General features: G+C 35.9%; 1 protein-coding gene across 1 annotated transcript; it reads left to right on the plus strand.

Annotated features, from left to right (window-relative positions):
• The first annotated feature begins 683 nt into the window (after positions 1-683).
• Positions 684-16,968, plus strand: LOC121418713. Its single transcript, XM_041612780.1, has 8 exons — positions 684-843; positions 6,859-7,534; positions 8,131-8,340; positions 9,089-9,255; positions 10,014-10,106; positions 12,492-12,704; positions 13,659-13,727; positions 14,167-16,968. The coding sequence occupies exons 2-8, from the start codon at positions 6,868-6,870 to the stop codon at positions 14,332-14,334; spliced, it is 1,587 nt and encodes a 528-aa protein (XP_041468714.1). The 5' UTR covers positions 684-843; positions 6,859-6,867; the 3' UTR covers positions 14,335-16,968.
• The last annotated feature ends 858 nt before the right edge of the window (positions 16,969-17,826 follow it).

The raw sequence follows: 17,826 nt of genomic DNA on the forward strand, positions 1-17,826 counted from the left end.
GACTGAATTGTCACTTTGTCATTATAGTGTTGATACTCCACGCTGTTTTTTATATTTATAGGTATTTGCATCATGATATAAAATTGTAAATCAATCAGCTGATCATTTTATCACATATTTTCCAATAAATGAATGGATAAGTAAGTAAATGAATAAATAAATAAATAAATAAGTAGATAAATAAATAAATGAATGGATAAACAAATAAATGAATAAATAAAATAAAAAATAAATAAATAGAAAAATAAATGAATAAATAAATAAATAAAGTAAATGAATAGATAAATAAATGAATGAATAAATAAATTAATAAATAGATGAATAAATAAATGAATGGATAAACAAATAAATTAATAAATAAAATAAAAAAATAAATAAATAGAGAAATAAATGAATAAATAAATAAATAAATAAATAAAGTAAATAAATAGATAAATAAATGAATGAATAAATAAATGAATAAATAAATAAATAAATAAATAAATAAATGAATAAATTAATGAATAAATAGATAATTAAACACATAAATAAATAAATAAAACAAGTGCACAACTCTTGTATCGGGAATTTGATTTAAAAAAAAAGCAGTGAAACACATGTTTGCTGCCCTCGATCGGAGCAGCAGTTGAAAATTACGAAAGGGTTAAAATTTCGGTTCACAAGAAAGAAGAGTATCTTTTAGTAACCTGAACTTGTTAGAAGTTGTAGTTATTTCCAAGTAAACGATCTTTCTTCCTTTTAATGATGAGTTAGTTTGAAAAAGTGGGAATATCCTAGTACGGCCAGCCTTAGCAAGTGCAGAATTCAAAAGAAAATCTTGGAAGTTTGTACCGCCCGGAACATGTAAGTCCCGTCTATTTATTTTTGTGTACCGGTAGCTAGTCGAAGTTGCGGTACGTTACGAAGCGAAGTCAAACTTGTGAAGGCCGAATGCTTTCACTCAAGGGTTAATTTCTATTCTGTCTGTGGGGAATCTACAGGTAGGACTATGGCACTCATTCATTGAACAAGGTTTTGAATGACATCTCCGTGTGGCAAAATAAGGCATGTAAGGGTGTAGACAGCTGGCAGCCGTCTGTTTCGAGGAGTTTTTTCATTTAACATTTTTTTTTTTATTTCTCCTCGTACACAGACGGCTCGCTATCGTGCAGCCACCATAGGGACTTGCAATGCAAAATCCCCCGTCGGGGCTTTTCAATTTTTGTCTTTAATGAATAAAAATTTCGAAAATTATAGTGACCAGAGTGCATATTTATATTCCCTCTTGGCATCAATTGCCAAAAAATGGAGAAAAATTAAGTTAAAAGGAACAAAAACAGTGACTTACCTCGGCTGTCGCGCAAATTCACTTCCCCGTTTTTTCTGATATTAAGTACATAAACATATGGCCATTGAGTCCCCTGTACAGATCGCGCTAGAACTTCGGTCTCTGTATTTGGTGAATGAAGCAAACGAAGCTCAGCTGAACAACCAACAAAACAGAGACCGAAGCTTTTGGTCTAGTAAGGGTGGCAATGTTTGGCTTATTTTCTCTTTTTCTGTGGGACAAATCACTTGTTCACTGCTACCACCCTGCCTGTGGGGAATCTAGAGGTAGGACTATGGTATGCCAATGTTGTACAGAGCACACACTTTAAAAAATCATTAAAATATCACTTTTGTGACCAAAATTACTAATTTCCATACAGTTGCAATTTATTTTTCATTAGTAAGTTGGGAATAATTTTTTCATTCACCAGAGCGCTCAAAAACTTGAATTTTGGGCATATATTTGTGTACGCCCTCTATTGGTGGAAAGTAATATGGCAAGAAAATTTTCATTTTTTGATCTCTATATTTAATTAAGAAAAAAATGATTTAAAGAATCAAATTTAAATAAGAGCCAAGTTGTATGAATAATAGATGTAATGGAAACTGTCAGTGTAAAAAAATCAAGCATTTGCCCCAAAGAAAAAGAGAAAATAAGCCAAACATTGCCACCCTTATTTTGCCACACATGGAGATATAACTGAGAACAAGGTTATATTATAACCTTGTTCATTGAATGAGTGGGACAAATGGCAAATGCTTGATTTTCTTACACTGTCAGTTTTTATTACAACTATTCATCTTATAACTTGGCTCTTACGTAAATTTATTTTTTCAAATTATTATTTCTTAACTAAAAATAGAGATTTAAAAATGAAAATTTTCTTGCCATATTACTTTCCACCAATAGAGGGCGTACACAAAAATATGCCCAAATTTAAGTTTTTGAGCGCTCTGGTGAATACAAAAATTATTCCTAAGTTACTAATGAAAAATAAATTGCATCTGTATGGAAATTGGTAATTTGGGTCACAAAAGAGATATTTTAATGATTTTTAAAGTGTATGCTCAATACAGCATTGGCATACCATAGTCCTGTAGATTCTCCACAGGCAGGATGGTAGCAATGAACAAGTGGAACTATGGTATGCCAATGCTATACACAGCACACAAATAAGCTTTAATAAAAGGACAAAAAAAACTAATACTTCGTCTGTAAGGCCATTGAGTCCCTGTACAGATAGAGTTTGAACTTCGGTCTCTGTAATTGATGATTGGAGCCAACAGAGCTCAGCAGAACAACCAATAAAACAGAGACCGAAGCTTTTAGTCAAGATCGTGCATGCTGCGACGCCTCAGTTAAATTCTGGCATCCACCATTTATCATTTCATTTGACAAAAATACAAGAATAAGTGGGGATATGACATCATCAGCTCACCTTATGAATATTTATGAAGACATGCCTAGAATTTTCAACGGAATAATGCAAATCTGCAGAATGCAGAATGGTTGCAGTGAGCAAGTGGCATCCACATGCCGTGGCTTGATTTTTCTCTGCGTGGCAGCGTGTGATGAATCCTTGAGTTAATAGCAAACTTCAAACAATTCAATTCAATTTCAATTCAATTTATTTATGAGGTAAAAAATCACACGAGTAGATATATACATTGTAAAATGTGAGGATCAAACACCCTAGAAAAGCCAGAGGCTTGAAAAGCAGGGGGATCCATGACAAATCTAGATGTAAACATAAGTTAAGGTACCTCATCTGATCATAGATATGAATGTCAATATGGGCTATTCCACGGTTACTCATGTTACATTTGGAGACACCTTGACTCATACTTGGAGCTGTAACTCCATTATTATTGATAGGAACTAAACATCTTATCACAACAAAGTACACAGTCTGACTATCCTTCGTATAAAAACAAAACTTGGGAAATTCTATTATGCTCCTGGCAAATCTTTGGAATGTGTCGGTTACTCACGTTACATGATTTGGACATGCATAAAATGAAAAGTCAACATAAGTGAAAAGTCTCCTCATACAAGGCTTTTATGAAAGTTGATTATATCCATTTCGAAGAAGTATATTAGGGAGACAAACTTTGTATATAATTAAAAAAATAAAGAACACATGGTTTTTACTTGGGGTGCAGATAATATGGTTACTCACGTTACATTTTGTCCATGTATGGTTAACAACACACATGTCATTAAAAATTCAATAATGTGTGTAAAATTCATTGCTAGGAACATCTAAAAGAGATTTTATACCAAAAATTGGAACAATTGGAGCTTTATTAGGGAGTAGGAGGGAAAAGTATGATTTCGCTTACTAATTATGCATAAATTAGCATAATCGCTTAATACCAATTTGCATGAAATAAATTACTGTATAGTATTGTAGATTATGTCCAAGACAACCTGCACGCAAATTTTCGGCGTGATTGTGCGGCCAATGGCCGAGATCTCAAGGGGGGCCTGGGAGCCCCCCCCTCCCCCCACCCCCCGGGCCATATCAACTCCCAAAATACCCCGGCCTAGATAGGGTTACAGGTAAGGGCATTCAATGTGTTGTTCAAACACTCTTTAAAGTTAGGTTAATCAAAACCAAGTCTTACTAATGGGCAATTCCACAGGTTGGTGGACATGAGCTTAAAAATTCAAATTCAATATTTTCTTGAATTTTTTAATACTTTAAGTCCTTCATACATGATAGTTTCAGGAACAAGAAATAAAAAGTTTATTTTCATATGTATACTTTGGAAAAAAATGGTCAAAAGTTGTGTCTTCCATTTTGTACCAAAATACAAGAAAAATAGTGAAAAATGAAATATGCCTTATTACCATTTTGTTATTGCAACAACATACCACTTTATATATTTCTGAAGTTTAGAAGGGTCAAATTACTTAAAATACACAACAGCTTTTCAAGTAAATTTGTAGTACTCATTCAAAACTGAATATTGCAACCTGTTGAGGTGATGTAACGTGAGTAACCAAAAAAACTGACTTTGTTTTCTGAGAGAAAAATTCTTCACAGTTAATTGGTGGGATTTTAAATTCTCTTCCTTCAAACAATCTTTGACACAGTGATGACTATCAAAATCATTAAAAAGTACAATTTTTTATAAAAATGATGAAGAAAAACTGTAACGTGAGTAACTTTGTAACGTGAGTAACCATCATGTAATGTGAGTAACCAGTAAAAATTAATCAGTTAGGTAACATTTTCTGTGGGATGTCAAGTTTTAAGTCTCATGGTGAGTTGTGAAGTTATTTTTGATTAATTAAAAGCAAAATGAGGGTACACATCTTTGATGTGACTCTTTGTTCATCAAAATATCAGTAGTCATACAATCACACAAAAAAATGAATATTAGTAGAAGTATTCACAATGCGAGAGTGCATTAGTAAGGCTTGGTTTTGATTAACCAAACTTCCGAGTGTTCGAAGAGTGTTCGAACAACACATTGAATGCCCTTTATACCTGTAACCCTATCTAGACTGGGGTATTTTGGGAGTTGATATGGCCGGGGGGGGGGGGGGGTGGGGGCCTCCCAGGCCCTTCTTGAGATCTCGGCCATTGGCCGCACGATCACGCCGAAAATTTGCGTGCAGGTTGTCTTGGACATAATCTACAATACTATACAGTAATTTATTTCATGCAAATTGGTACTAAGCGATTATGCTAATTTATGCATAATTAGTAAGCGAAATCATACTTTCCCTCCTACACCCTAATAAAGCTCCAATTTTTGGTATAAAATATCTTTTTGATGTTCCTAGCAATGAATTTTACACACATTATTGAATTTTTAATGACATGTGTGTTGTTAACCATACATGGACAAAATGTAACGTGAGTAACCGTAACGTGAGTAACCACATTATCTGCACCCCAAGTAAAAACCATGTGTTCTTTATTTTTTTAATTCTATACAAAGTTTGTCTCCCTAATATACTTCTTTGAAATGGATATAATCAACTTTCATAAAAGCCTTGCATGAGGAGACTTTTCACTTATGTCGACTTTTCATTTAATGCATGTCCAAATCATGTAACGTGAGTAACCGACACATTCCAAAGATTTGCCAGGAGCATAATAAAATTTCCCAAGTTTTGTTTTTATACAAAGGATAGTCAGACTGTGTACTTTGTTGTGATAAGAAGATGTTTAGTTCCTATCAATAATAATGGAGTTACAGGTCCAAGTATAAGTCAAGGTGTCTCCAAATGTAACGTGAGTAACCGTGGAATAGCCCTAATGCACTCTCGCATTGTGAATACCTCTACTAATATTCAATTTTTTTGTGTGATTGTATGACCACTGATATTTTGATGAACAAAGAGTCGCATCAAAGAGATGTACCCTCATTTTGCTTTTAATTAATCAAAAATAACTTCACAACTCACCATGAGACTTAAAACTTGACATCCCACAGAAAATGTTACCGAACTGAATAATTTTTACCGGTTACTCATATTACATGATGGTTACTCACGTTACAAAGTTACTCACGTTACAATTTTTCTTCATCAATTTTATATAAAAATTGTACTTTTTAATGATTTTGATAGTCATCACTGTGTCAAAGATTGTTTGAAGGAAGAGAATTTAAAATCCCACCAATTAACTGTGAAGAATTTTTCTCTCAGAAAACAAAGTCAGTTTTTTCGGTTACTCACGTTACATCACCTGAGCAGGTAGCAATATTTATCTTGAATGAGTACTACAAATTTACTTGAAAAGCGGTTGTGTATTTTAAGTAATTTGACTCTTCTAAACCTCAGAAATATATAAAGTGGTATGTTGTTGCAACAACAAAATGGTAATAAGGCATATTTCATTTTTCACTATTTTTCTTGTATTTTGGTACACAATGGAAGACACAACTTTTGACCATTTTTTTCCAAAGTATACATATGAAAATAAACTTTTTATTCTTGTTCCGAAACTATCATGTATGAAGGACTTAAAGCATTAAAAATTCAAGAAAATGTTGAATTTGAATTTTTAAGCTCATGTCCACCAACCTGTGGATTTGCCCCTATGATATATTTCCTCTATCATGATAAAATGGTGCGAGAAATGCAGCAAAACTTGAAATAAAAACTTACAGAATTTTCAAATCACTGACACTTTCAAGCTTTGAAGTGAATGTTGTTGAATGCCGCCCTTTTCACCGTACAGGGGTGAAAATAAAATGATGGGACAGAAAATTTAGAATCCTTTCACCCTGCCATAGAGTAGGTATTATTGTAGCAATATTGTGGTGCAATCCATGGCATACAAACTTGCGGACTCAAACATTCTGTGCATATCCACAAATCTACACTCAGGGTAGTATACATGTAGTAGTGCATTTTCTATTTTAATTTATTAAATGGGCATTTATAATGAGAAATATAACTCACAAGATTGGAAAAGTTGCTGATAAATGAAAAATAAATAAATAATGATAACATTTGTAGGGCACTTTATACTGGTTTTTCAAAGCGCACAGGTTGGCATCCATGTTCTTTTCTTTCATTTCTTTTAGGCCATTAGAATGAATACTGTATCAGGTTTGCAACATGTTGCAGCAGCAACCCCCACCATCCAGCAGGAGGGTTTCCGGTCTCTTCCAGCGCATGAGGTGCGCTCGGGCACAATGAAGCAATCCCGCCCTCTTCCCCGCTGGCTCTGGTACATCATCGCCAAATCCCTCGGAATCAAAACCCATCCCAAAGACAAGCCCTGGTTTGCCACCATCCTCTACGTCCTGACCCTCATATGCACGGTCGGTTACTTCATCAACTACACCTGGTACACGGTGGCGGACATCGTCTCCCAGAACACCACCTTCGATTCTCTGAATGGCACCGTCAACATCATCATGGCCATGGGCTTCTGTGCCGTCAGCGTCTACGCCAACAACCTTGCCTTCCGTCTCTTCACGAACCGTCTCTTTGTGCAGAGCGTGAGGCTCCACACCAAGACCTTCCTCAAGCTAAACTCTGCCGTCGTCATCGGCCTGCTGGGTATGATGTTCATTGGTCTTTACAACTATGATAACTTCAACCTTTTTCACGCCGAGACCTGTAGTGCTGTCTCTATATCACCGTGGATATGCTATGTGCAATATAGCTGCCTTGTAGGATTGACCGTTTTCTCATTCGTGTGGAACATGCTGGTAGCAGTGGTGTGCTTGTCCGTTTGTCGCACTCACACGATAAGTAAGTATACGATTAAATGCATGTGTACGGTAGAATCTTATGTTTTATACTATTTAATGCATGTTTTAATTTCTTTTTTATTGGATCTTACAGAAATTTAATAAGTATGTGAATCAAATGCTTGAATTATGTTATGTTGCCAACAGCTCGCAGGCCCCTCCCCTCTCTCTGTTTTATCTTCTTATTTTGTTTTCCCCCTCTCTTTTAGTTTTTAGTGATAATCAAAAACAAATAAAAATCAATAATAACTATATACATCTTATTTTACGACTCTACACTCTTTATTCAGGGGATAATTTTCCTGATGTTTTCATGATAGGCCTATAGGTAGATAGTTTATGACTGCTAAACAAAATTTCTTTTGTGTAGTAACTCAGTTTTACTCAGGAGTGTCCAGAAAATAGTTGAAATCTTTTCTCTTACAACCAGAAATGATAATCAAACTTTAGAAGTGAAATTATTTCCTGTACATCACAACATCCTATTCCATCACAACAAATATTCTGGGAGATTATTGTTCCAAATACAATGTAAGTAGAGCATCTAATTAATGATATATTTATTTTTTCCCCTATTTTTCCTATTCTTGCTGAAAGGTGTTCGCCATTTTCTCCTCGAGTTAGACGAGGATGCAATGATCTGCCATATCAACAACTTTCATCATCAGAGAGGTCGACGACGTCGCCACACAACCAGCCTTGTGGAGGACCACGTGGATGGAGCCCACAATGCAAGCGACAGCACCCATGCTGGATATCAAAATCTAGCCTCTCCAACCTCTGAAGAAGTCATCAAAGATCTTGAAGGCAAGTGTCCAAATCAAATTTGCTCTGTACAAACTTAGGTTTGTCAAACATAGTTCCATAATTTCAATAGGTTTCTGGAACAAACAATTCCATAATAAGTTTTCAACTTTCAATTTGTAAGAAATATGGAAGCTCTCAGAGGAAACACCTGTTACGACTCTGACAGAGCTGCCAACCAGTATGTTTTTGGCGTATTTAGTACTTTTTTGCAACCAAAATACGACGGTACATTTTTTCTTATGAAAATATGATTTTGAAAAAAAAAAATTGTTTATATTTTTTGTACAAAATCGTAATTTATTGAGAAAGATCATCTCCATATGTTTCTATTTCATAAAACTTACACAAATATGGTTATTGGATCAATGTAATTTCAGGTAACTTGTTGTTTTTCAATCATTTTGTTAAAACCAGGGTGAGATGTACCAATGTTTCAGTGTTTTTTTTTTCATCTGCAAGAGCAGTGCTTATTTTAGCTTGCATGCAGCATGAACGCCGCGATGAGCGTCCACGCCACGCATTTTAATATGAGATACAGTTTTTTTTATCAAAGAATACAATCTTTCATTCCCAGAGGTTGGCAGGTCTGCTCTGATACTGCAATTTCATAACCGTTTTTATACTTGGGCATTCACTTTGAAATAAATGGTACTGTGTTTGCAGGCACTCACATATACTATTTACTTTTCCCAATAAAGGTTTAAAGAAGATAGTAATGTCTTTCATTTGCTGTTATTTTTATGTTTAGATGAGTGGGATATGAACGAGTATGAGAGGAGGAAGCAGTCCGTCACTAGACTTCATCGTACCAGCATGGGTGTAGATTCTGTCGATGGTGATCTCTCCAACCATGATGTCTGGGCTAACCTCCTGGCTTCTGGTATGGAGGGTGCTGGACAGACCAATACTGGAGAGGTAGGTGTAAATGTGAATTTAAACTCTAGCTGGGTTCAATTGAATCAGGGTGCTACATTACTGTTAACAAGCACTTGCCCATTTAGACAAGTAAAGTTTCAAATAGTTGAAATATACTTGCGCAAAAATCTATTTCACTTGCCCCAAAAAATCCTTGAAATTTTGTTTTACCTCTTCGAAAGAAAGTTTGAGGTTTTATAAACCATTGGCCTTTTTCTCACTTTTGACATGAACTGATCTACCTGCCATGGCCAAAATTAGGGATCATATCATATCGGCCGTAATTTTGGTCATTTTACTGTGAGAATTTTGCTTGCCCAAGTTGGGCAAGTGCTTTTGTAGCACCCTGATTGAATGATGTTTTGAATGGAGAATAACTCCATCTATGGCCTGCCTGATGTTAGCTTTAGGGTACACTGGTAAAGGGTACGTTGGCAAGGTCATCGTTTGTCCCTTTCCAGAGTCATGAATTGTTGTTAAAAAAAGTGCTGTTGACGTCAGTGCATAGGGTTAGGACAAGGTCTATATCTAATGCCAACCACAAACCAGCAAGTTCCATCATGTAAGTCGATATGGACTGGTTATAGTCATCAATTACTTTGGAAAGGTACCAAAGGTGAATTAACAGGATTCAAGGACAATGATTAATTAATACATAAAAGTACTCTTTCTTTTAGCATCGTTTGTCATAAGGAGTGGAAAATGTAATATAATCGTAGATCATGACCCTTTTTTCTGTCATTTTATCTCTGATACAGCCAAGAAGTCAGCTTCCTTCGGAATACAGCCACGTGCCAGGGCTCAAGATCTTAGAGAATAAAGAAATACTGGAAAAATATTGGAGATTGCAGGTATGTCCATTGTACACAAGTACCATTTCAGTAGGAAATTACATTTAGAAATATTGGAAATCAAACTTGAGGCCTTTATCTGTTTTTTGTCTCACTTGCGAAGCAAAGTGAGACTATAGGCGCCGCTTTTCCGACGGCGGCGGCGGCGTCAACATCAAATCTTAACCTGAGGTTAAGTTTTTGAAATTATGTCATAACTTAGAAAGTATATGGACCTAGTTCATGAAACTTGGCCATAAGGTTAATCAAGTATTACTGAACATCCTATTAGAGTTTCATGTCACATGACCAAGGTCAAAGGTCATTTAGGGTCAATGAACTTAGACCATGTTGGAGGAATCAACATCGAAACCTTAACCTGAGGTTAAGTTTTTGAAATGTCATCATAACTTAGAAAATATATGGACCTAGTGCATGAAACTTGGACATAAGGTTAATCAAGTATCACTGAACATCCTGCATGAGTTTCACGCCACATGACCAAGGTCAAAGGTCATTTAGGGTCAATGAACTTTGGCCGAATTGGGGATATCTGTTGAATTCCCATCATAACTTTGAAAGTTTATGGATCTGATTCATGAAACTTGGACATGATAGTAATCTAGCATCACTGAAAATTTTGTGCAAGTTTCAGGTCTCATGATTAAGGTCAAAGGTCATTTAGGGTCAATGAACTTTGGCCGAATCGGGGGTATCTGTTAAATTACCATCATAACTTTGAAAGTTTATTGGTCTAGTTCATTAAACTTGGACATTAGAGTAATCAAGTATCGCTGAACATCCTGTGCGCGTTTCAGGTCACATGACCAAGGTCAAAGGTCAATGAACTTTGGCCAAATTGGGTGTATCTGTTGAATTACCATCATAACTTTGAAAGTTTATGGATCTGATTCATGAAACTTGTACATAAGAGTAATCAAGTATCACTAAACATCCTGTTCGAGTTTCAGGTCACATGATCAAGGTCAAAGGTCATGTAAGGTCAATGAACTTTGGCCATGTTGGGGTTTTTTGTTGAATAACCATCATATCTCTGTAAGTTTATTGGTCTAGTTCATAAAAAGTGGACATAAGAGTAACCATGTATCATTGAACACCTTGTGCGAGTTAGAGTAGTATTCAAAGTCAGCACTGCTGCTATATTGAACCGCGTGATGCAGGTGAGACGGCCAGAGGCATTCCACTTGTCTATACAAGCGGTCAGTATAAGAGATTTGACTGCAATGGAGTTACATGTACCATTATAAAGAAGAGTGAACTTTTTTTGGTCGGTATATACATTTTGGTGATGGTTTTATTTTTGACAAATTTACAAGTCAAATACCTTCAAATTTCTATTTGTATATAGCCATTGTAGCACACGAAGTCAATATTATCATGAATATGCCAATTGATAAAAAAAATCATGAAAATTTAATCATGTTGAATATTGGATTATACAGTGTATTTCTCCTCGTAATTCCTACCAGTGCAATCTCTGGATTTTATTTTAGCTAATTTCATTTGTCGAACACCTTCGAATAATTTGAATATGTATATAGCCAATGCAGCACATAAAGAAATCTGAAATTTGCTGATTCATTACAAAGTTATGAAATGAAATCATGTTAACCCATTGCCAACCGGAACCAGATGATCCCTGTATGAATCATGTGGGTATCACAGAATTCAGAAGTCAACAGGTTATTTATTGGCATGCATGTATGTTTTACCTCCTTGTGATTCTCCACCAGTGCTGTCTCCGGACCACATCCCACTGCATCAAGCGATGGCTGCTGGATCGTTCTTCTCATCTTCTGGAGTGTAGTGTGTCTTCTTTGCTGGATCAGCCATGAGTCATCCATCATTATCATCATTATTATTATCTTTCCTCCTTGTAATTCTCCCCCAGTGCCGACTCCGGACCACATCCCACTGCATCAAGCGATGGCTGCTGGATCGTTCTTCTCATCTTCTGGAGTGTAGTGTGTCTTCTTTGCTGGATCAGCCATGAGTCATCCATCATTATCATCATTATTATTATTATCTTTCCTCCTTGTAATTCTCCCCCAGTGCCGTTTTCGGACCACATCCCACTGCATCCAGGGATGGCTTCTCAGCTGGTTCGTTCTTCTTATCTTCTGGAGTGTGGTGTATCTTCTCTGCTGGAATAGCCGTGAGGCATCTATCATTATATTAATATCTCTCTTCTTTTCCTCTTATCATTTTCTTTCCTCCTTGTGATTCTCCCCTAGTGTTGTCTCTGGACCACATGCCACTGCATCAAGCGATGACTGCTGAACTGGATCATTCTTCTCATCTTCTGGAGTGTGGTGTATCATTTCTACTGGATCAGCCATGAATCATCCATCATTATTATCTTTCCTCTTTGTAATTCTCCCCCAGTGCCGTTTACGGACCACATCCCACTGCATCCAGCGATGGCTTCTCAGCTGGATTGTTCTTCTTATCTTCTGGAGTGTGGTGTATCTTCTCTACTGGATCAGCCATGAGGCATCCATCATTGACATGTTCCTCTTCCTGCTGCCCTTGGCCATCTTACCCATGTTGTGTGCTGGACCGACAGAGGTCAACGGTGAAGGTCACAAGGTGCCAAAGGTGAGAAGTCAAATTATTAATGATAATAGTAATAAAATAATATAACATATATATAAAAATAATATAGGAATTGTATATTGCACGTATTCCCCTTGCTAGGTGCTCAAGGCACTCCAATATTACCCCGGCTAAGCTATTCTACCGATTCTGGTGCGCACAGCTTTTTGAGGAATTTCTTCCTGCCGGTACCCATTAACCTCACCTGGGTCGAGTGCAGCACAGTGTGGATAAATTTCTTGCTGAAGGAAAACATGCCATGGCTAGGATTCGAACTCACGACTGTTTGTTTGAAAGCCGAGATTCAGAACAACTAGACCACAATGTGCCCACACAATAATAATAATGATAATAAAAATGATAACGATAAAAAATAATGATAATATTAATATTATTCAGTTTATTTGTAGCACATATCACACAGTATATACATTCTATATTTGCTTCCAAAGGGATATCATCACTTAAATGCTGAAGAACTGGGTGATTGGTGGTCAGTCCTATACAAAGTCTATGTCAACATGCTAACTATAGTTGTCATCACCATGATGATGATGATGGAAATGATCGTCAATGTCATAATCGTCATTGTTTATCCTCATTACCATAATAAATATTGTCATTATCTTTGCCATCATCATTTTCATCTTCATCATCATCACCATTATCTTTGTCATCATCATTATAATCATCACCATCATCATTATCATCATCATAACCACCATCATCATCATAATCAATATATCGTAATCATCATTTCACATTTTCATCATCTGGTGAACAGAACTTGAAAAAATAGGAATGATCAAGACATCTACAAGAGCAAATTAAATTGCTCTCCTTTGATTATATGAATGGTAGCATAATGATGGTTCTTTTGCAATGCTCAAACTTCATTTTGTGGTGTTTTTTTTAATTGAAAATGTACACGTTTTAATCCCCCTTTCCTTGCACCAGAGCATCTGCCCCACAGAAGACCGACTGAGAATCATCGCTTTCATCAAACAATCTCCTCTCTCTTTGACAGTAAGTACTGCATCTTGTTATGGGTTATTAAGTAGATCTTAAAGCAAATATGAATCGGCAGTCTAGTATAACACTACCTCGAGTCGTCATTGACTTGAATTTTGTACAGGTTCCTTAGCCCACAATGCAACTCTCTGAGTCGTGTATACCCCGAGTAGTGTAGTCCTGTAATATAGGTCCACTTGAATGATAGTACACTAATTCACTCCAATGCATCATGTGGACACACATTCTCATTAACCTGATATCTGAAGGGGAGAATTTGTCCTTTTCAAATGAGGAAGAAATCACTTAGTATGGGAGCTCCAGAATTGTGCTTGCAAAAATAGTGTAACATCTGCATAGTTAATGCGTCATGAATATTCCTGTATTTCCAGTAGGTGTTCAAGTTATCATCTACTAGTAATATGTGTTCACATTGTATCTACTTTCCTGCCAGGTGTTTGGATTTGAGTTGAGCTACTCTTCCGTCTTCACCACCATCGTAGCTATAGCACTTGCCTTTGCCACCAAGATCATCCTGCAGGATGTGTCGGATACCCCACAGATTCCCGCCACCACCATCGCACCGACTGTGCAGGTGGTGACACCTAGCCTTGGACTTTGATGGGTGACAATTGTAAAGGTGTTCCACAGGGATGTCTCTTGGAACCCCTTCAACTTGTCACCATGCCACTTGTAGAGCTTGATGCTTTTGATGGAGACATCCTCTCTCACCTTTGTGCACTCTGACATTGATACACTATGATCCACTGGAATGCCCAAGTTGGAGCTTTGAAGAAAATTCCTTGCTGCTCATGCCTTTGGGTGCCCAAGACAGTCTTGTTAACATGCAGTAACAGCAAGCTTTGAGTATTGACAAAAGCTACAATTGTGTGCTTCTCAATGATGATCACGCCTAGGAGTATCCTAGACAATAATGTGGTTCTGACGGAATTTCACAGAGCATACATTCATTATCACAGTGTCTGGGACCCTAGAATTTCTTGCCATTATTACCACACTTTCACTGCCAACTGTAGAAAGGGACATCGAGCAGAAGTCTTTGTTCATGAAAATAATCTCTTGATGCACTCTCCTTCAACCATCTTGCAATTCATTTTTCTGAGACCTTGCCTCACTACCACTTGCAGACTAGGGGAGTTTTTCATGGAACAAACCAGTGATTCTCACTGATGAATATGTTGTTAGCCAATCAGATGCAAGGAATCATTATTTGTTTCACAAATGACGCCCTGTGTATGCAATGATCTGTCCATCTTGGGGCTTTGGCATCCTTTACCTGGATGCAAGCATGCTTCTAAGGTACATGCCATCAATATAATACATAAGACTGCATACATGTAAGTCAAGTAAGTCAAAACTCCAAGCATTATTTCAGACCTGAATATGCAAAACATGTTATTAACTTTTAACTGCCATACTTCTCCGAAGCTTTGATCAACTTAGATCATGAACTGCCATACTACTTAAACTCTTAAATCAACTTTATCCTCAGAGTAGTTCTTTTAAGGTTATCTTGAAGCATGTATTGTACTAAACAACTCATTGTTGCTCATGGGAATATATTTTGGATCCTGTAGGATCAGATCCCTAAATTGTTATGGATGATGTTTTTCCGCTCCCAATAGTTTATTTATCAAGGATGTACTAGCTATTTTGTTGCAATCTGGGTATGGGTTTTAATAAACCATATTCTCTTCCAGGAAACAGACCAAATCTTGCCTTATTACCACCTCAAATTCATATTCGAAAGAATGGCCAGATATCAATTGCAATGAGGTATTGCATCTCAAATACCTGTAGCATTATTTGGATTTTTTTGTTCTTCGTGGTTTTTATAGCCTCACAGTGACAAGTAATTGAAGAATTGATGGTGTAGTTTTGTGCCCCTGGATGACAGTGATCACATTACACTGTAGTAATAATAATAATAGCTGGATTTATATCTAGCACTTTTTGCCCGAGGATACAAAGCACTTGCTATTATCAACCTGTCTTTAGGTCAAGCTATCATCCCCGGTGCTCTGTGCATTCAAGGAATTTATCCTACCGGGTACCCATTCACATCACCTGGGTCAAGTGCAGCACAGTGTGGACTGAGTCTGTTTTATTTGTATTGTCACAAACTATTTCTGAGTGCTTTTTATCATTAGTTTAAAGACCTGCAAACGATTGTTACTTGCCATCCCTTGAAATAAAGGATTAAGAATATCAAATATAATCTGGGTTCCAAAAGAAACTTATCAAACTTTACAAGGGCACTGCACAAATTCCACTGTGTCAAAATGAACAATATTTTTACACATGCTAGCTTCAATAATTTTTTTGTGTGTGCAGTGCCTTTGTAAAGTTTAATAAATTTCTTTTGGAACCCAGTTTATTTCATGTTTTTTGCACTAGGATGGATACAGAATTTTTTCATAAAACTGCCCTCTATGCTTATGATTCATGGCAGTTTGATGCAACCATCATATTTGAAACATTTTTAGGTGTAGGTAGACTCCTGACTAAAAAATGCTCTGGAAGTCTGCTTGAAAATGCGAGTCATCCATTCATCACCATGTTGACTTTTAGTGTGCTCCTCCTTGCTTTTAAACATGCAAATTTCGTGTTGGAAAAATGATGATGATGATGATGAGTTGCAGTGTAGTTGAGATTGATTAGATCAATGGTAATTCTTTGTAAGATGGGCCCCAAATACAAACTTAAGCTATTGGGAATCCACATCAAGGGACACCATTCATGGCCACCCTAATAACAGCTGTATGAAAGACAGCCATGATCCATGGATAACAAAGTCACAAACAGAATTAGTTTGATCACCTGTTCCATAGTTGAAATATGATATGTGAGCTGATATGTAAAGCCATAATGAAAGAATAAATTAATGTACTTAATAATGAGATCCACTGCCAGCCGTGCCAGGATGAAAATGCAAATGTCTTTAAAAACTTTTTTTTATTTAAGAAATTTTAAATTTTTTTAAAGAATTGTATTTCTTCTACAGCAACACATTATTGTTACCATAAATTCGAATTTAAATCATTTCTAATCAAGGCAAGGATTTTTAAACTATCATTATTTTTTTAGTGACTTAACTATAGGGCAATTCCATAAAATATGTTCGTCCGACCCCCTATAGTGGGACCTTCATGAGATTTTCCGTCTCTGATTTCTTGTTCTCTTGACAGTCTGTAATATTCTCAAAGGACCATGACTTGGTCAGTTGATGAAGTGAATTAAGACTTGAGAAAAAAAGGTGGTCGGATGTGCAAAAAGGTTGATCATTATATAGCATTGCCCTATAATTGATTTATTATACTTGATTTGTCTAAGTTTCTCATGTTAATCATGGCAATATAATTTTAACCGAGCTGTGCCTATGAAATGAATCTCATTCTTGTTTGTAGAATATTCAAATTTGTATGATAGATGATGTATGTTTGTGATTTATGATCAAATTCCTCTGCTCAATTCAGAGTTCAAATATTTTATTCATGAAATGGTCAGTGATGATATGGGTTTTGAGAAAGGGTATACATTCAAATAGTATTACACATCACTACTTTGTAAATAATGCATATTTCATTGAGGTGAAGGTATTTTATCTAAGATCTTTCTTTTTTAAGAAAGGGGTTATTTTTAAAGTTGAACTATATGCATGCCATGATAATTGACTTAGTGATTTCATCAACTAAGTGTGCTTTAATTATCATCAATATTCAAATGTTATTTTTCTATTTTTTTATCTGTTCTATGAAATTTTAAGAAAATATCATATTTTATTTACTGTAAGATATTTTGTATTGCAATTCTTTTGTAAATTATAGCAGATTTTTCTATCATATTTTAAAATCCATTGTATGAACTTCAAAGAAGCTTATTCATTTTATTTGATGTAATATATCTTTTATGTGGTTCTTTTGTAAATGATAGCAGATTATATTATTTATTATTCATTCTTCCATAGGTTTTCTTTGTATACTGTATTGGAATTGTGCTTAATGAAATTAGGATGACGCAATGGTAAAAGAAAAATTGTATCGGATGTATGAGATGATATATTTCAGAAAATAGAAATACCTAACAAAACTTA

Source organism: Lytechinus variegatus, chromosome 1, assembly GCF_018143015.1.
Source record: "Lytechinus variegatus isolate NC3 chromosome 1, Lvar_3.0, whole genome shotgun sequence".
Classification (NCBI taxonomy): Eukaryota; Metazoa; Echinodermata; class Echinoidea; order Temnopleuroida; family Toxopneustidae; genus Lytechinus; species Lytechinus variegatus.